The sequence below is a fragment of the Prinia subflava genome, chromosome 1, assembly GCF_021018805.1.
Source record: "Prinia subflava isolate CZ2003 ecotype Zambia chromosome 1, Cam_Psub_1.2, whole genome shotgun sequence".
Lineage (NCBI taxonomy): Eukaryota > Metazoa > Chordata > Aves > Passeriformes > Cisticolidae > Prinia > Prinia subflava.
This window is the reverse complement of record NC_086247.1, coordinates 19612420-19634166: the sequence shown is the minus strand read 5'-3', so window position 1 is coordinate 19634166 and position 21747 is coordinate 19612420. Positions and strand designations below refer to the sequence as shown.

The window sequence follows — 21747 nt, the reverse complement described above, 5'->3', positions numbered from 1 at the left end:
AGAAGCTCAATTCTCAAATACGGTAGAAGAGCTTCCAAATGCTCATCATTGTAAAAATATTCACACATGTTTTTAATTAGAGGATAAAGCCCTATTCACGTTTCTTGAAGATTACGGCAAAAAAGTAGAATATTCTTCAGAAGAGCCATTCCCTGATTAAACCCTTAACATATACGCATGTATTTTCGTTCATTTATAAAACCTGAAGTTTAGTGTTATACTGTCGCCTCCATCTCCCTTCCATCATCCTTCAGACAACACAGCAAAATATCCAATCAGCACTTCATGCATGACCCACCTCTTCCCTTCCCTTAGTTCACAGGATAACTGAATTCAAGCATCCTGTATGTGGGTACAACAGCCTTACTTTCAAAAGCTGCTGAACAGACTGCTACCCATCTTTGAAAATCCAGCTCTGAAGGCATGTACCAGTTTTAGGCAGAAAGCACCACACTGAAATTAGAGCATCCAGCACTCCTATAGCTTGAGCATTCCTATAGCTTGAATAACTATCTTCAGTCCTACACAGATTCAAGATGAGTATTTTGCTGAAAACAACTTTTAACACATCTTGACTTAATACTGACTTCCTTCCCCCAACACTTCACCACATTAAAAATCGAGTTTTATAATTTATAGAATTCAATTTACATTGCCTTGAGTTTCTACTAACGTCATCTCCTCTGAAAAACTAAGTTTTTAAACAATGCAACTTCACTGGTTAAATATGAGTGAAGTTTTTATCATGGAAGTATCAATGTTCTAGAATGACATTTTCATTACTTTTGATGGCCTCCTCACTACTATTTCTTATTTCTATGCTAGTCAATTGCTCAGTATAGTTATTTCAGTTTTCAAGGCCACAAATCTTATTTGAAATATTGGTGTTCATAATGGGAATTCAGTAACACTCTCACTGTTAAAAACTATTGTACATCCATTGATATTTTATGAAGTGTGAAATCATGCTTACATAGAAATAATATGAAGCAACTACATTTTGTTAGGTTTCATTACAAAAGTTTGCCATATAATTCCAATATATTCTGAAATGAACTTAAAATGTAGCCTAAGAAATAGTGGTTAATTCAATTTAAGTCAAACTAAAGCGTAAAGAAAATTTCAGTAGTTACAGAATTTTAAAAGCTCCAGTATCAGTCTCTGATTGCAACCACTACGTGTCTGGGTTTTTCAGCACTGTCCTCTCTATGAGGACAGTTTACTCACTCTCTACTCATTTTAGTAAAACTCAAGATCTTGGCATCACCTTTATGGGATTCCAAAATGAAAAAGGAGTCTGAGCAAGCCAGGTTTTTCTAACAATTGCAATTGTTCCTACACATATTCATGTACACCTCACCTGACGTGTCCCACAAAAGGTAGGCATTTGCAGGAAACACTAGTTTGTTCCAAGTTACCTAGAAACTGGAGGACTTACCTATCTGGGCATGACAACTGCATTGTCTCCAGAGACCTTCTTGAGCTAACCCTACCTCAAGAGATTTGTGAACATAAATCCATCATAAACTGGTGAAGGTTAACTTTTTTGGAAAAGAGGACAGCAAGCCAAATTTGTAAAAGTAGAGAATAGGTTTGAAACAGAAATATACTGTTCCTTATTATAACCACAGTAACCCACTGAAAAAGAACCAAGGGATTCTACAGGGTTCACTACAGACATTTATTAAATTCATTAATGAAGTTCAGTGCTAATTTCACTACACAAAAAATCCTTACAATGTTTTTTTAAAGTCTCTCATGCAAGTTGCAATTTATTTTTCTTTTTTCCTCTGCAAAATCTTTTGACGGATCCCAGCTGCTTCTGAACATGTGAGCATGAAAGAACATGTGATAGTCACGTAATTTTTCTCAGAATAAACTTTGCTGTATTAACTGCAACACAGTATAATTAATGCCAACTCTAATAGAGCACAGCAGGATTCCTAGACTAAGACTTTTCTTTATTTCTCGCAAGAGCTTTATAACCAAAAGACATTTTTAACTACTTAAAAGTTTTTTGACAAAAGTTATCAACCTGGTAATTTCTATCAACTATCAACTAATCAACTATCAACTTGGTAGTTATCAATTATCAAGTAAAAAATGTGCTCATCATCCACCTCTGAATCTGGATGACTAGAATCTATTAACAGCCATTTACCAGCTTTTGCTTTGTTACTCATGCATGATAATTTTATGTGATATTACACCCTGCCCTTCTCCATCATCTCATTATGCACAGCAGGATGAAGGCACCAACACACTGTGCATGTGAACTCCCATTCTGCATTAGAAGTTTAGGTCTTCTTTCCCAAATCAGAAAGTGCCATCTTGCAGTCTTTAGTTTCACAACAGTAATATAGAACATACAATTAAATCTACCAATCAATTGCTTTTCATGCAAGAGGGGTTTCTACAGTGTGCATTACTGGCATAATCAACAAAAGAAAGTCTGCAAAAGAAACTGGGGTGTTACTATATCATGATTTCATTCAAGGGCTAATCATTTGTATAACACTATTGACTTGAAAGGAGAAAAAGGGAATGCTGTAGAGGAAAAGGAAGTAGATGAAAGTTAAAATATCTTTATTTCAGTCTCCTTAAAATTTAAGGGGTCTGCCTGTTATTTTGAAATCTTACCTGATTTGGAGAACAAACAGGGAAATCTTCAACTGGTGGAATTAAACCCTGGGCAATTAATTGTCCATAGGATGGAGGAGCTTCCCTTCTTAATAGTTCAGCCTCAACCCTTGACAAATGAGTTTCAAATGATCTTCAAAGAGAAAAGAAATTTCAGAATACATAAGACACTGATTTACATATATATATGAAAGAATGAAAATACATCAGACTATTATAATCTGAAATAAAAAACTTCAGAAGATGAAGTTTTGCTAATTTAGTTGAAATTTAATTGGCAAAGAATATAAAGCCATGCCTGTGAGCCTGTTCAGCTGAAATGAGAGCAAAAAATCAACCCAACAATAAATTTTTAAAAACAAACAAACAAACCAGACCAAACCCATCAAGTAACGCTTATATTATTGTAAAAGATTGAAGGATATGTAATCCTGGTATGAACTAGCCTACAAGAGAAGAAACATGCTGTTATATACAGAACTGTGATATAAATTGCAAATTAATTAACTGCAGTTTTCCCATGCTTCCTCTTTGGTAACACCATCTGAAAGCTTTAACCCTCTATAGTGATCAGAATACTTCTATCCTTCTTTCTTCACTGAGGGAGTAGTTAGTCCCAGGAACAGGCTCCCCAGGAAACTGGGTCACGGCACCCAGCCTTTCAGAGTTCAAGAGTATCTGGACAATGCTCAGCCATAGGTCTTAGCAAGCTTTAGCTTCAGATGTCCTGCAAGAAGCAGGGAGTTAGACTTGATATTCCTTATGGATCCCATCCAACCTGATAACTCTATGATTAACTAACTTCTTTTTACCATCAAAGAAAAAGAAGCAATGTCATTACAAATCATGTGCAACAATATCTGTACGGCAATAAAACTACTTCAAGTACAAACAACAGAAAACACCAAAACGCTAAATAAAGCTGAGTTCTACTTACCTTCGCTCAAACATCCTGAGTGAGTACAATTTACAAGTACATCCCAGTGCAATGACAAGCAGCAATCCACAAATAAGACTCCCAATGACAGCTGCAGTTATCACTCTAGTAGGCACAATGACTGGGCAATTCTCTTCGTCACTGCCATCGCCACAGTCATCTTGAGAGTCACAAACCCAGCTCTCAAACACACAGCGGTTATTTTTACAGTGAAAATTGCCTGGCTGACAGAAGAAACAATTCTTCTCATCTGAACCATTAGGGCAATGATTCTGGTAGTTGCAGCGATCTGAACGAGGGTAGCACACACCGTTTCGAGAGCAGGGAAACTCATCTCTTTGGCACATGGTGCAGTTGGTTTCATCCCTTCCATTTGGACAGTGCCAGTAGCCATCGCAGCGCTGCTGCTCTGTGTAGCACCCCCAATTTCCACCACATGGGATTTCCCAAGGCAAACAGAAGCCATCAACTTGATAGGTTGCATTGAACCCTCTCGCAGCATTCACTTTGTCAGCACAAAAATGCACTCTTATCTGTCCTGAGGATGAAACAACCGTGAGGGGAGCATGAGAGTCAAATGCTGTCAGTACACGCAACAGCCTCCGTGGATTCTCCTCTAACCCATCGTATATTTTGACATAGTCTCCATAACCTGTACCATCGAGTTTAAAATCGGTGAATCGCAAGATCACTTTGCGATGATCACCAGTGTCTATCAGCCAGGTGCAGTTGCTGCCAGGTGGATAGAAGTCAGGATAGTTGGGAGAACTGAAAGTACCATAGAAGTATTTTAACCACTGCCCACATGTTGGCACATCACAGTCTATTTCATCTCCCAGGTCAAGACAATCAATGTTACCGTCACATTTTAAAGATTCTGGAAGGCAAGTGTAAAGCTTGGTGAAGCGGGAAAGACACTGGAACTGATTGCTTTCACAAGGCTGAAAGGAAGAAGCTGTCGGAGGATTAACTTTGGCACAGATTTCTTCGTCCGAGTTGTCTCCACATTCATCCATATTGTTACATTTCCAACTTTCTGGAATGCACTTCCCATTAGCACAATGGAACTGGTCACAATCACAACTTGGTTCATCAGATTTCCCTGAAATTAAAAAAAAAAAAATTCTTAGGGTTTAGCACTTTATGGCTTGTGTTGCATATTTTTTTGCTGCACCAGGTACTTCAGAAGAGCAAAGCAAGTGTCTGAAACGTCTTTAAACAATGGCAACTTTAAGCAAATTTCAAGACAAAACAGTTTTTTAAGTCAAAATTCCATCAACGCATCAGCATGAACCTTATCCTTAGCTGATTTCAGTCAAATAACTTTAACCCAAGCAAGAAAACAATACTCATTTATGCTATTGAGAAATCTGACTTTTAATATGCTAAAAATAAGTTAGAAAAACACTCTCTCATCTATCATTCAAAACACAGAAATATTTTGTGCTGCAGTACCAGTTATCTCCTTAACTTCTTTCCCAGAGAAGCAGTCAGATGCTCTTCTACTTTCGGAGGTTCCTACTTTGTACCAAAGGATCTAAGGCAAGAGAGAAGCTGACAGCTGAAGATTACCTATTACCACCAACCAAAGAAACCTCTGTCCTCTCCTTTTCCCACTGCTTGCTCCTGCCTCTCCTGCAGCAACTAAGATGGGAGTGCAACAAATACAAAAATGAATGCTTGCCTTTACTTATTAAAGTTCCGGCCATGTTGAACAAGGAAGCATACCTGGGATCCAAGTTATTTCACCTCTGCAACAATTCAGCTGAGTCAAACACTGCTGTATCATTTTCAATCATTGTTATTTCTACAAACCACAGTACAGGCTGTAAAATTTGCTATAAAACGAACTGTCATGGTCAAAGTATTTAAAACAAGTCTGCAATGCAGATGGCCCTACACAGCAGTAATTCAGAAAATAAACTGGGCAAATATACATTCATTCTAAGGAATGCTATACATAAAGTTTTAATAAGGAAACAGGAAAGCATAATGAACTCACTGAAATCCTAATGATCCCAGGAGAAGCATGTTCTATCTTTTTTTACAAGTGAACAATTCAGATTGGAATGGAGGCCATCTAACAAAATCACCTGCTCAAAACAAGGCCAACTGGTGTTTGATTAGTCTCTTCAGTACCTTCTCCAATCAAATTTTTAAAGTCACCATTTTATTATACAATATGACAAAGTTTTCACAACTAGCTTGAATTTTTCTTGCTGCAACTAATCTGCTGTGATAGGTCAAGTCATATCTTACTTCTGTTCTCCTTTTTTCTATTTTAATATAGCTTAGAAAGCATAAAAAAAAATAACTTAAAAAGAAAAGTACAACACAATTTTTAAATTTCACGAATGCTAAGGCTTTTAAAAAGTGAATGCAGGAAAAATGAAATCATCAGGAGTGATAAATGTTATAAGCACTGTTGAAGAATGTTAAAGTCTACAAATTTGCTTTCAGAGACTAAAGAATGAAAGGAGAGCAAAATGTATGTGCTGCGAGTGACTAATTTTCAGAACATGTTCATTTCACTAAAAAAAAAATCCAAATAACAGATGCAGCGTAAATGATACCATCATCTTGTTCTGTTACAGATATGGAAGTATTTATATGGTTAGTACACTCACACACATATTTAGGGTTCATAATATTAGCACAGCAAAGCTGGAACCTTGGCCTTGAATTTAAAACCTGTAAAACTGAACTGCTAGACTAGTCCTACCTAAATGGAATGACAATGCTCCATAGGTGGAGGGAATAGAATAGTAGGTAGGAGGTAGTAGAATATGCATCATTGAACCTGTTCAAGTACTGATTATAATCTAGCTCAGTCCTTCTGCATTGCAGAACCTGGAAGAGGTTGAGAAGAAAGCTGTAACATGGAGTTATAAATATTGATGGGAATATTGCAGTAACAAAACAGGATACAATTTCAAACCAAGCTCTTCCTTCTACAAGCTTTTAAACATCCCAGAATAGAGCTGGGATACTTGATCCTGATTTAGCATTTTTAATCATCAATCCTGCAATCCTTACATGAAGAAAATTTACCTATGAATCAAAAATTAGAGTCTTAAAATCATAAGAGATGTATGAAATAAGACTAACTTTAGGAGCTGTACCACAAAAGGCTTCAGGATAGCACAAGACCATTAGAAGCACTCATCAGCCAAAGGACTAACACAATTCTTCCCTGCATTTACAGCGGCCATTGACCTCTGTGCTTTTAATAAGTTTATTTTCCACTCTACATCACCATTAGTCAGCTCTGTTCCATTTCAACTCCAGTAATTAAGAAGGCTGATAAATAATAAGTAGCAGGAGGAAGACAGAGTGAAGAAAGACAAGTGGCACAAAGTTTACTTTCTGGTCCAGTACCCTTCCTACCGGTCGTGCTTTTTTCCTTCCTATTATTGGTATGTTTTAAGTTAAATATAAGTATTTACTTACTATTTTTTTAAACAAGAATTAATTCAAACAATTCACACGACCTATATTCTATATCAGATTTTAAACATGGAGCTCCCTAATGGTCACTTTTGCACTTGGAATCTCTAGTGTTTCTATCATTCCAGCACAGATAGGGCTATCTTGCATCCAAGTAACTAATGTATTACTGTTTTTTTCCCCTTTTTCTATGGTGACTTGCCAACTTTGAGAGTACCCTTAAAACCACTGATTAAAATAGTCTATTGAGGTGTTAATCTGAGCACTACTGCAGGATGCTGATGAGAAGAAACCAAACACAATGGCACAGTTGAATGCACAGCAGAATTGTTAGCATTTCAGGAGCCTTTTTTTGACACTCAAGGGAAGAAATGACCAGATTATTATTAAAGCAACTGCCAAATTTTCTCCTATATACAGGTTAGTTTAGAACATTAAAAGACCACTCTGAACACTGAAACACTACACTTTCACCTCAATTGTGAAATACTTCCTAAGTATTGTATCAAACCCAGGGAGCAAACTCAAGCCAAAGTTTTAGTAAGGCTTGTTTGTTAAAAAATGAACAAACCTCCCCAAAATAAAATTTATTTCTTTTAAAAAGGACATTTATAAACATAAGAGTAAAGTCTTAAGCACTCTAATCGACAACACAAAATAGAAGAAATCAATTAACAGAAAAAAATGGTTTTTATTGAAAATGTTACAGCTTCTTCCAAGAGGGGTTACATAACAAAATTGTCTCAAGATCAAAGAAAAATAGAGGAAAGGGTTTTCAGAAAAATTCTACAAATCCCATGGTTTACCTCCGCTACCAATTCCACAATCTTATCCAAGGTATACTTCCTTCTCAAAACCTCTCAGGAAAGAATGCTGCCTTTCCTCTGCACCCACTTTGAGAGGGAGGTGAGAAGGGCAGAAGCCGATACCCGACACAGGGTAACAGTGTTTGCCTGGGCCGTTGGCAGCACAGGATGACTGATGAGCCATTGGCTTCTTCCCTCCTCCCTGACATGTTTTATGGTGAGACAGTGCACAAAACCCAGGTAGAACACTGTCCTGAAAGCTGGGCCAGCATCAAATGCAAGTCTGCATTACTTCCCCAAGACCTGTTAAAGTGCAAGGAGCTGGACCACAGCAGGAGCTTTTTTGTAGACTTGAGAATAGGTGATAGAGAGGGATAAGCGTGCTTGGAAACTTGTTTGTGAGAGACTGACATAGCCGAGGAAACCTTACCTTCTACAAGGTAAGAAGAGTGCAGACTACAAACCAGGAGTTAATACAGCTTAGACTAGAGGAGATCAGGGTAGATTTACTGAATCTTGTTGGAACAGTTCTGAAGGCTGGGTAGCATTGGATACGTTTACAAGTATGAATTGTTTTATGGAGGAGTCAAAAGTCAATGTGTACAGAGATCTGGAGCTGGGCAGTGAGGGGATTTAGGCACACTTGGAGGGAGCAAGGTAACATGAAACATGGTGAAAACCAAGAAAATTCTAATCCAGTATTTGGGATGATCATGATGTAGAACACCATAACCATGCTATTACATAAAACTGTAATACCTCTTAAAGCCAGGAAAAGTTTGGAACTAGTCTTGACCCAAAACTGGCTTCTTCTCCCTTGGCAACCTCTAATAGAATAAGAATGGCTCACAAAACGGTCTTAAACTATTACTACTGGTAACTAGTTTTTATCACATCCTGTAATTACACAAGAAAAATTTTGCATATACAGAACTATGTCTGCACTTGGCTGGATTAATCATATTAATGTGGCAGGGGTTTTTTAGGTTTGCTTTTTTCAAAAGATAACACACCTTCGGGAGATGGGAAAAATAATGCAAATTCTGTAAGAAATGTAAAAAAAAAAAGTACCATTTCTTTCCTTTTTCATTGTATTTATAATACTCAGAAGTTTACCCAACTACTTAAAAAAATTATTTTAGTCTGATGAAAACATTTCAAATCTTACTATGGTAAAAGAACTTCCAGGTGCCTACTACTACTGCTAACCTTTTCTTCCCAAATATCATTCCATCTGCTTGTTGTTACCCCCACTTTGAATATTCAAACTGAGCATGGGATCAAAATACATTACCTACTCTGTAATTTCTCTGATTTCAACAGACCTTGAGATGACTACAGGAAAGACCTGTAGTCAGTACTGTACCCTGTTAGAAAGAAGTAATTCTTGAAACAGGAAACAAAGAGTGAAACCATAAAATTATGCTAGGTATGATGTGAAACATACCAGCAAAGTAGGCTAATCTAAAGCCTTTTCTGGAGATGGTATCATCTGAATGAAACCTTATCCAAACATGATCCTGTGAAGAGATGTACGGTGAGGGAATGGAAGAGCCACATGCTCTATAGCCTTCAATGTTCTTGTAGCTTCCAATTGTTAACCAATCCGAGCTGCATCGTCGAGATCCCTGAACATCAAAATCTTGAAAGCTGGAAAAGAGAAGAGGTCAAAATTGCTACTGAACTGAATATTACACAAACAAGCTGCTGAATTACTGCACAGGAGAATTAGCTTGAAGGTTTCTTTTTAAATAAAGAAATATTTCTTCTGAAATAAAAAGAATAGCTTGTCTACCCCTGTAGAAATAGGATTTAACCTTGTGTTGATACTTGTGTATTATGAGGACAGCAAGGATCTATTCTGTCAAACAAAAGATTGCATCCACCATTTAAAGAAATGCAATTTTGCTACAAAAACACATATTGTTTTAATCTAAAATTCTGTTCATGAAATTGTCCTTGTGTGTCTCATTTAAAGATTTTCATACACTACTAAGTGATTTTAAGTCAAATTTCACCAAAATTTTAGCTAATGCAACACTTAATGGCAGTAATATGATTTGACATTATAAATACTAAATTGTTCAAAATTATTTTTTCAGATAAGACTTTCTCCCAGTTGCACTACTCATCTACCCAAGCATTATGTCATGGACTGTCATGGTATGGCTGTACTTGGTCAAGACAAGCTGCCATGGCAATGACTGTGCAAAACAGGGCTGTACAGACAACAGAGCACTATCAGAACTGCTATGTATGAGTGGAAGTAAATAACATGAAAGAAAAAAAGGAGTTTTATTAAAAATAAACAGTATGAAAAGTTCAGACCGCACTCTAGTAGCTGAACAGTTTTCCCTACTTTACATTGCATTTATGCTAGTTAAATATTTAGTAGAAAGATTGTTTAAATTAAGAAGCAGAATTTAAACAAGTAACTGATGTCAAAGCAAATACTTCCTAATGAAGAGCAGTTTCTTAGGTCAGCAAGTCTAAACTGGAAACTGAAAAAAATCTGCAAGTAATGCATTTTCATAATCAAGTCTATGAAGCAGTACTAACTTGTACGTTGATGCTAAAAGAAATCAGTAAACAGAAATGAACTGATGGGAACTTGAATCAACAATTTTTTTACATTATTACTTTTGAAAAGTTACAAGACATGTGAAACTGTGAGGAGCTCCCTGCATCAAAACTCAGCCTTTCCTGAACTGCAGTCATATTTACTGACTCGCTATTTGTCCCCGACATTTTAAGCACACCAAGAGTCCTCACAGCAATGAAGCATTACAGCATTTAGTCTATACATTTTTTAATGAAATTTTCCTATGTTTCAGACACACTGAAAAAATGCAAATAGATGAGTGCACTGAAATTTTTTCTGTCACCGATTCTCCAGCTAAAAACAAATGGTACATGGCTGTGTGCAAGCAAATCAGAGAAAAGGAAAGGCAAACAGCAGACAGAACTGAAATCCTTCGCTTACAGGAAGGAAGAGAACACTGGTATGTGCCCAACTGGCAGGTAAAAACGTCTGGTTAGCACTTCTCTGATCCACGTGGATAACACAGGAGCAACTGTTACCTTATAGTAATGATCTCCCCTGGGTTGGCATGGATGTACCAGCTGCAGTTAATTCGGGCAGGATACTCAGAGGGCCACCCTGGACTTGTGATTGTTCCACTTGGTGATCGAATTTGTTCTGGAATATCTCCACAAGCTAAAAAATACACATATATTGAAAGCAACTTGATTAATTCTGTTTTTTTAAAAGCCAATAGGACAAAAACCCCACCCAATCAATCAGCACCTAATGAGGGAGAATATCAAAGTCAGTTACATGACATACCATTTAAAAAACCCACAACTTCTAAAGGAGTTTGTAATGGAACACCTCAGCCAAAAGATGTTTTCCAACACTGCCAGTGCAGCACTTTTTACTTATGTAAATTACTGTTACAGATTAAAAAATACTATTCTACGTGAATTTTGACAACTTTATTAAGGTAAAAATTTTTTATTTTTAAATTTTATTTTTAGTCTTTAGAAAGATTCAGTTCAATTAAACCATGCATTAACACCTTATACTGACAAGTGCATTAGAAGGTGAAAACCAAAGCTAAATATTCAAGCAGCTGAAATTTCCTGTCTTAGGTAGACCCAGTGTTTGACCATTATTTAAATACCTTTCCCCTTCCAGTTCTTGGCATGGAAATGATCTCCATACACGATTCCAAATGCTTGAAAGGAAAAGAGCACTTACTGCAGCAAAGAGATCTGCAAAACTACATTTCTGATAATGTATTGGATTTATAGATCTAATTATGTACCACTGAAGAAACTCAGTCATTTGTACTCTTACTTTATAAAAGGTGTAGCTTTCCGCAGTGGCCTTAACTCAGCTGCTGTTCCTTCCACACCTCGAGTGTTCTCAATACTTCTGATTTCATTTGAAGTAATATACATTGACTTAACTTTGCGGATTCGGTTTTCCTGGTTTTCCCCTCTCTTAGCAGCCTCATATCCAACACCAGTCATACAGCATCATACACACAACCTTCACATAAGCAGAAAGGCTACAATACTCTCACTGCAGAGCTTCAAATTATGAGGCAGCCTCAGTGGCAAGAAAACACATTAAAAATAACTGGCCTTTGCACTTTTAGTTTTCAGTTTTATCACTGATAGTCCAAAATCTGCCAAGCTGTCAATGTTACTGTGTGTAACTTACTGGTAGTCCAGTAAGTTACACACAGTAGTTTGAAGAAAACTATTACAAGTATGGAACCACTTCCAGTCTGATCATCAAAAGCTTTTAGAATTCCTATTTGATTAAAATAGCCAATCAGGACTGATGAATAAACAAACATGATGAAGAATGAACTGCATTTATTACAGTGGAAAAGTTGTAATAATGTAATTTGTGGATGGGTTATTTTTTTCTATTTTTATACACAATCAAGCTTTTAAAATAATTTTGCCATAATATAGGGACCTGAAATTATAAAACATTACAATCTTAAGTTATTATTAAAGTAAGGTATTATGAAAGTCTATATGGCATATCAAATACACTTTAAAATATATTTTAGAAAAATGAAAAGACAAAAATGCTGACATGTCTGAATTTTCTATATTAACTTACATACCACAGCAAAAATAAAACTCAGGAAATTTTCTATTTTCCTGTATATCTATAATAAAATAATGCTTCAAACAGTTTTTCACATGTTCCTTTTTAGAACTTTATTCATGCTTCACAGTTAAGTATTAACATACCTCAACTGCAGGACACAGGAGCTGCCCTAATATATTGGGATGAAAGTAACAAAATACGGAAAGATATTATTTCATTTGAATATGCAATCATTCACTTTCTTTTTAATGTTTGAGCAAACCCTATAGGTGGTGCTCTAACACCATGATAATTTGGAACACAGCTCCTGTGTTAGTGATATTTTGATACTTAACATTTATTCAGGCAATAAATGTAAGGACTTGAAAGAAAAGCTGCTTATTCAGTTGTTAAAGCAAAATAGCAGTTTTAACAAAAACCAAGAATATACAGAAAAAAACATGCAAAAATGTAGAAGAATGCCTAAGACACTTTGTACCAAGCTTTCAAATGCAGGCAACAATTCCACATACTACTTGGTTACTACTGAAATAGTCCCCAACTTCAAAAAAGTTGCCTGCAGGTGAAATTTTCACTACAACATACACCTGCTGTCAGATATTTCTAAACTGACAGACAAAATTTTGTCACTGAGAACCCCTACTAAAGAAGCTTAAGTTTACCTGACTTAGGAAACTTTGCACTAAAATACATTTAAAAAATCCATTCAACATGGGTTCATTCATTTTTACAGAGTTCACCTCCAAAAACCTTAACATGCTAAACCCTACAGCAGTACAAACAGTAATGTATTTGTACACAAGTCTGAATGGAAGAAATTCCACATGAAAATCCTGTATAATCAAGGTAGTGCTTTCAGAGCACATGAAAGCTTCCAGTTTTACTCAAACTCAGAATATTTTTGTTCTTTGCAGAACCAATCTTATCTCTGTAATTTCTACATTCTTTTATTAAGCTGTCTTTTTCTCTGCTTCCAGTAAAGCTCACAGTACAGAGCAGAGAGCAAAAGACGATCATTGCAACAGCATCCAATACGGGGAGAGAGATGCAGACTATGGAGGGCATGAGGAAGCAAGAATGACCCCAGGCACAATAATACAGGGTGAACAAAACTGTACAAGTACTGTAGAAGAGAAAACTGAGGAAGGTATTCCTGTGACAAAGTGGAGATTCAAAAAAAAGGGAATGGACTTGAAAAGCAAATTACAGCTTTCTTAACTTCAAGTTGGCTAGACAAGTTAAACGTGATTGCATACTTGATATATATTCACACGCTAAAAATCTCTTAAAACCCAGGAGACAACAGAAATCTCCTGTTTGCATAAAAAGTGTAGAAAATCAACTGTGCAGAAGCCATACTTGGGAAGTGTTGTCTTTTTGAGGGAGAATAATTTCTCAGAGATTTTTAAAATCAAGGATAACCTTTTGAAATAGAACAGCTTTCAAGGGAATATACTTTATGAAGACAACAGCAAGCCCTTAAAATCAGTTGCTCTCTGCCTAACTAGGATGTTTCTCCTACACCTTTATAGACTATAGTGTAACACATCTTATTCATGTATTTGTTAACATGCAGAATGCAAGCAACATCACAAAAGATATGGGCTAAAAAAAATCCAACCAGCAGCATGTAAAACACAAATGCATCAATAGAGGCAAACATCCTTACTTTAAGTTGAGAAAAATTTGGACTTTTAATCTCAATTGCTAGCAGCCCTACAAGTATTTATCATACGGGTCAGTTGTGTCTAGGACAACTTAACATTACAGGAAAACTAATTAAATTTATAATCAGTATATAATATTTTATTTCAATTATTAAAAATACATAAGAGAACAGCAGAATGAAAATTAGATGAGTCAGGATAAAAGGAAATGAGTCTGCAACCAAGGCAGAAGCAGGAAAGAAATTGAGAAGGTTGCATTGTAGAGAAGCAAAGACACCCAGTGATGCATGCCCAAGATGTTCTCAAATCTCATGCTGTTGGCCGTAGTATTTAGAAGGGGGAACGAACTCCTCTTGCACAACCATTTCTATGTGAATATTGTGTCTGCTTACACTCCCTTCAATGCCCTTGTATTCTTTGGCACAATTCTGCTCATCCATCTCCTACCTGTTTCAATCTCTTTCCTTTTATAACCTTTATTCTATTAAAAATCTATTTACAATTCCGTTTGTTAGTCTGATATTACTGTTCAGTAAATTGCAATACTGCAATTAGGACTCAGGATGTTTCATATATTACAATGTAAAATAATGGTCAAAGGACCTTGCACATAATTTTCTGTTGCATATGGATTTTCCTGATTTAAAAAAAAAAAAACAGATACAAAAATTTTTCTTATTTCTTTCTTCCTGAAATTCGTTTACAATCCCACATTACAGAATATTATCATAAACTACAGGATGTTGACCAGTAAACAGAAGGGAGCCCATTAAAAGTTTACTGTACCAAATTCAACAAGCAAGTTATAACAAGAAAATAATGAAGAAACCTATGCAAAAACTCTGTAGCAAGATCTAGAGAAGTAAAGTACCTGTAGTAAGAGTGAACAACATGTCAAGGAAAAAAGTCACTTCAGAAAAGCAGGGAGAGGGAGATTAGGGATTTATCTTCACAGTAATGCCAGGAGATTAGTTGAAAAGATAAAAGAATTAGTTTTCAATGTGAACCACAGGATGATAAGGTATGCATTATATTGGACATGGTAAGGACATGAATGCAGCTGGATAAATGATCTGAAGGTGTTTAAAACAGCTTAGAGTAAAAAGAGAATAATGTTGTGATAAAGTCTAAACCGTGAACGGGGAGGATAATTATTGCATTGTAAGTCTCAGGAGCCACTGAAAGTCTTATGTGGAAAACTACAGGGGAAGAAGGCATAGGAATCTTTGCCTCCAGGTCAAGCCAAAAGGCTTTCATTTAAAATGCCCTTGGCTTTGCAATACCGAAACATATTCAGTAAAAAGAAATAATTTTATATATATATATATATAAAATAGTGCTGCAGTTCTTTAAAATGCAGAGTGTGGGGTTGGGGAGATGGCAAATTGATTTTGCAATTGTGACAATTATGGCTCAACATACCTCCAAGACAGATCTGAAAATATTTCTGAACTCTTTAGATTTTAAGGCATAAACACTTGTTCTGTAGTGATAGCTTACATACGAAGAGATAACATTCCACTAATTGCTGCTGGCAGAAAAAGCATGCTCATATATTAGAAGGGTACCTGTAACTTGGTAATATAATATACAGTAGAAGCATAAATACCAAAGGCCACAGAGGTCTGTGCTATTAAAACATAATTTAGTAAGGTAGGTCATGTAGTCTTATAGGAGCAGCATGACAGGAAATCTACCATCAAGACAAAAATTCCATTTTAAATCCCATCTCTGTTCAACTGTCCAAGAAAATCGCTTGCTTGGTTTTAGCACCAAGTGGAAGTTGGATTTAGAAAGATTAAAGGCCAGATGTCTTTGGGTCTATTTTACAGAAACTCTGCTTACAACTGTTCTGCTAAATATAAAGATTTAATTTATCACCATCTCTTATATTTGGGCTATGCACTTAAAATTTAAGATGTACATACAAAGAGCAGTAAGGAAAATGCTACTGGGTCAGTCTATATGCTTTCTTCAGGTTGTCCTTAACAGATCACTCCTTCTCCATTACATTGAAATTCCCCAGTGATAAACTTGCACTTTGTTTTAAAAAAGAAACCTTGAAGTACAGATTTATTTCTTCCCATTTGGAAAGCTATTTAAAAACACAAGAACATCAGATACTTTTTTTTGTTTGTTTTGTTGTTGTTTTATTATTATTATTTCTAAATGGATCCTTCTTCTCAGTATTTAAAGTTCTATCTACCAGCTGCTGTTATCTTCCGTACAAAGTACGTTGTGTTCTGCTCTTCTTGGCACTGCCTAGTCAAGCATGCTGGCCAAAGTACTGGAAGCAGAGTCAGAAATTTCATCCACCTCTTGCCCAGCAGATGCTTTTTGGCCTGTACTGTGACCTGTGACACAACCCTTGCAGTAAACAAAGGCATGAGGGTTTGTTAAAACATACCCTGAAAGCTGCATAGCGAAATTTTAGGTTGACTTAGTGTCTCTCATCCATTCCAATTCCAGCAATAATTGCTCCAAGAGGGACAAGTAGCTATGTTGACATTTATTGTTTACAGTGTGCCATAAATGTAGTATATATGACACTTGGTGCACCAGTACTGTTGAAAAGCAACAGCAGCCTTCATGATGCAGCACAAGAATGGGTAAGAAAGATCTTCTATAAACAGACGTAACAGCCTTTGAGCAGTCAATAATAAAAAGGAAATAGAAACCAGTAGGTGTAACAGAGACCATCCACTGACCGTAAATTTATCCAAAACCTCAACCATACAAGTAGCAACGTAATGTTTAAAGCAATACTGCAAGGATAACTACAGTGAGATGTACAAGCTGTTCTCAAAAAGGACAACTTTGCATTTTGACTCTTTTTTAGGTGAAGGAGGTGTGACAAACAGTTTGAATTCTAGGGATTAGAGGCAGCTTTCCTAGGGAAAGAATCAGGCTTGTATTCTGCTACCTGCTGAGGAGCCTTTATCTTGCCATTTGCACAAATTCCGGGTATCTGTATGATAACCACACCCAGCAGCTGCTGACACTGCACTGCATCAGAAGAACAAAGACTTTACACCTCAACGGCCTCACAGTCCCATCACCAACACACAACAGACCCGACTGCGGCTGCCACCCAGAAGAGGCCTAAAACTCACTCACTGGAAGAGAACACAGGAACCTTTGAGCAGTGTGTGCTGCTTTTATACCCCATATTCTCCGAGCAGCTCATCAGTTTCTCAGTTTCATGAGTTCTAAGGTTTTTTTCTTGTATTAGGGAAACTGTGCAGTCAAGTGTACGGTCGTTTCAGTTAAATCTAATCAGGTGAGATGCATAACTCTTGGATTTATGTTATTTGATACTAGCAGTGTCCAAAATTACATTTCAGTAAATTTCATTATACAAAAACTTTACTGTGGAAAGAAAATATCAATTCAACTTAAACCAACTTTTCTCTTAGTTCAATGTTTGTATGGAAAAATAATTAAGCAGTCCACTTAGAAAGGCATAATCTGTTCATGAGCATGCAGGTATCAGTTTTATCTTATGAGAATTTTTCCATGTTCCAGTTGCTTCATTCCTTATTACATGCTGCAAAAGGCAGTAATAATTTTTATAGCCAAATATCTCTTCATAAGATACCAGGTGGCTTTCAATATTTACTATTTAAGTCATGCATGAAATTTAAACATTACAAAAAATGACTTACCCGTTGACACTCCTGAAATATGCACATTTTCAGAATGTTCTGCAAGAGCACCATTTCCTAAAATTAAACATAATGAATAAGCTAATTTCCAAGATAAAATTTGTAAAAATTCTTCAGATACCTTTTTACAGAACAGAACGAACAAACCTGAAGTTATTTTAATTAATATTAAACATGAAAGGTCCTATATAAGTTTTATCATAAATGAAAGAGAAAAACTAGAGAAAAAGTTACCATACAATAAAAAGTACCCCCACCCAAGCATTGTTCGTTTACTAGGAACAATTAGATTTATTAGAAAGCTAAGGAACAAGCAGAGACTGATACTGTCAGTTCTGAGAAACTATGCACATTAGATGGAAGACTGTATTCTGCATCAAGTGCTATTTTATTTTCACTTTCAAGAAAGGTCAGTTTCAATGCATCTTCCCCATCTTCTTCTGGAGCAAGATCTGTAAGTAAATGCTATGCAAATAAAGACATCCAGGGGACTACATTCATCTATTTCATAAAAACTGCAGCCTATATCCTTTATCCAGAAAGATGGCTCAGATACAGGAACCAGCTACCTTGGAGGGTAACTCCCCACCAATGTTCATTAAAACAAAGTAGACTTGCAAAGATGAACAAGACCGATGTGGTCATCAAGTGTAAGAGACCAAAAAAAATTATCCCTCCAAATCCCATACTACTTTGTACTCTCCAAGTTCAACGAGTCTGCTAAAGCAAACATATTTGCTGGCAGGTGGCAGTCCTGGTACATGATGTGACACATCAAATTGTATTTGTGTGTATTTCTCCCCTCCTTTATCCATCATATTTTCCTTTTAACCTTGAAAACAATTTTTCAGTAAAATCTTTCCAAAATTTCAGGAGGAAAGAGCTACTTTGATAGATAAGCTTCTCTGAATACAGGCCATGAATCTAAAATGTAAAATACTTCACTAGGAAAATCCTAAAACCACAACTCTTAATGCTTCAAAGTCTTGTAATATTGAAGACTTGCCATGTCACACAGATTTTCATGCATGTGATATCAGTTGTCCTACCAGCACTGCAATGCCAGTGTGCTATGTCTGGGCAACAAGAACCTTACATACGCCAAGAAAACACCAATTCCTAATATACCAATTTAAAGACTGTTACAAGTTGACCAAGAACATAGTATACCTAAACCAGCACCTCAGTGCTCCTCTGGTACAGTGATTACACATAAGATGATTCAGAAATTGCTCCCAGGGTTGAGCAATAAAAGAAAAGCCATAGCTACCACAAAGCCATAATTCTTAGCTTCTGAAAGACAGTTACAGACAATACAGTTAGAAACCTGATTATCACAACTTGTAGAAAAATAGCAAGTTTAATTAATTTATTTTTTAAAACTAATTTTTTTTGCTCTTTAAAGTGACATGTTTCCTACCCCATTTTCAAAGTACTCATTTCACTGCATGTATTTACAAACCAAGTTGCTTTGTCTCAGTTGTTAATAAAATTCCACACAGCAACAATTCTCCTCAATGTTCAAAACACTGAAGTATGTTTAAAATAAAAACTATTTCAAGTACTGTGTTAGTGAGCAACTATTTTTCAATTAAATTCTTTTCAAAGTAAAATATACAACTAAGTTTTAAATACCCATTCTCCAAATAATTTCACCACTTTGCATATCACTGACATACCAAGGGATGTTGCCACTCTAATGGTAACACTTAGCTCTCAATTTACAAAATAAACATCTTTTCTGGAAAATGATTTTACTTGTAACTAATTCCAGAGAACGCATTTCTGATTGTTCTGTTTTCCATTATTTACATCGGCACAAAGAAAACATCAACACATTTCAGGACCTCCTGTCTAACCTAAAAATACCTTACTGACATTTCATCTTTCAAATACACCAGGGATTATTCACCTTTTTACTTGCAAAAAGGGGCATTAGCACACACAGCTGTATCTGCAGTTGTTATTGAACACTGAAAACAAACATCATGACAAAAAGAAGGAACTCACAAACATCTAGAAATATGAAAAGCCCAGAAGTAATTACATTGAAGACAGTCAGTATCTGAACACTCCATTGATATTCCCAGAATCTGAATTCCTGATAAACTGCCTGTACATAAAGACCAGTAAAACAAAAAACCCAGAATACTAATGAAATCAGCTCTGATAAAAATACAATAAAACATGAAAAGACTGACATAATACTGAAGTGATGGAAAACAAAGCTAAGTATATATATCAAAGATTGACAAAAACTATAAATCAGTAATAATGAGAAGCATACTAAAATGGGAACTTGCATCCAAATCCTGCATGTGTTGACTCAGAATTAATGGGTTAAGAAACTTAAGACAATACCTAAAGAGAGAACACTTGAATATTTTCCATCTAAATATGCTTTACCATCTAACAATTAATCTCTCAAGATAAAGTGATGTCAGATTTATTGTCAAACTAACTTCAGTGATTAGTCAGAAGTGGCACTAATGCGTGATGATGAAGCCTAAATTCAGATCCAAGTACTACAGTATCAAAATAAGGTCTTTCTTTTTTTAAACAAACTCCCAATACAATAAAGATGAGAAATCTCTCTGATTATTATTCCTCTTTTATAGAAAACTGTCATTGAAACAGAGTGTGTTCAGATGCCATTTAAGTGTTACTAACTGCTGACACCTTTATGAAAATTTTAGGTAATTATCCTTGTATGATCTCAACAAATAATCACATGGTTCCATATAAAGTTAGCCTGCTAGAAGACCAATATAACAGAAAACAGATCAGTAATTTCCATTAAGATATGGGAACATAATTAGCTTTGAAATTCGTGCTAGCCTATTCAACACAGCAGAGTATGAAAATAAAAAATAAAATTTCTTAGGTCACCAGTAAGACTTTTTATTTCTTTATGTCCTAGAGAAATATTTACTATTTATTCCCATTCCAACCTGAAGTTTTAAACTGCAACAGGTGTCACCTAACAAAACTTAGCATTAGGTTTGTCTGTATCAGTTACAGGAGTGTGACAGCACAGCACTGGAAGCTACACACCGAGAAGTTCCTGCCTTCCGTGCTGCCTGTGAGAAACCAGGATTCTTTTTTTTTTAAACCAACATCTTCCACAATTATTTTTTTCTGTTGACTTCTTAAAAGAAATCACTTGTGTAACCTGGGCTATGCCCATGTTCTTCACATCCTTTTACAAACAATTCGTACAAGTACGAAACAGAAATGTATGTCCACTTTATCCCTGCAGCTTAAGATATGGTCAAAAACTGCATCGAAGTTAAAAAAATCAAATGGACAAGGATCAAGATAAAATCAAGCACTTAATATGCTTTTTCTAAACAAAACAAAATAAATTCATAAACAGAGTATAAGATTTTAAACTACTGGTAACCTATAGGTTAAGCAAAAGTATGGAAAGTGCTTTTAATGGCTTTCTACTGAAGTACAGAGTTTGTTGCCACCATTCATGGATTTCAAGATTGCAATATAAAAAAAAAATTTATATTGCAATCTTTATATAAAAATATAAAGATTGCAATATAAAAAACTCACCCAACTGGTTACTAAATTAGATGGAATTCTGATACAATGTTTTACATCACTGAACAACCTCCAACTTTTGAGGTGTCTTTCTATCTTCAACAAATTTAAAAATCTCCCAAGTGCTCAAAGGAAGAATGGTTATGTTCAAAGTTGTTCACCCATTCTTGCAGATGTATACAAAGATTTTTATTTTACTTTCACAGCACAAAGCCAGACCTTTTGACCTCCATCACTTTTTTCTGTTCCGCCCAAATCCTCTGGGCTGCAATGCCACATCATCTGAGGAGCAGGCAGAGACAGACAAGTAGTTCCACAGACACTCGAATTAATTCCTTTTGATTCATGTCTCACTGTTGACCAGCCACAGAAGCAAGCAAGATGACAGTAGGTCTGCCTT

The 21747-nt window shown here is 35.9% G+C and overlaps 1 protein-coding gene across 1 annotated transcript in view; it reads right to left on the bottom strand.

Moving 5' to 3' along the window:
* The window catches only part of LRP12 (LDL receptor related protein 12), a 51472-nt gene that overhangs the window by 4132 nt on the left and 25593 nt on the right, over nt 1-21747 (bottom strand). Inside the window, exons 2-6 of the mRNA XM_063389427.1 lie at nt 17796-17852; nt 10912-11047; nt 9278-9480; nt 3578-4679; nt 2641-2773 (exon numbers count right to left, since the gene is read on the bottom strand). Of these exons, the coding sequence (XP_063245497.1) occupies nt 2641-2773; nt 3578-4679; nt 9278-9480; nt 10912-11047; nt 17796-17852 (1631 nt within the window). The remainder of the gene's footprint in view (nt 1-2640; nt 2774-3577; nt 4680-9277; nt 9481-10911; nt 11048-17795; nt 17853-21747) is intronic.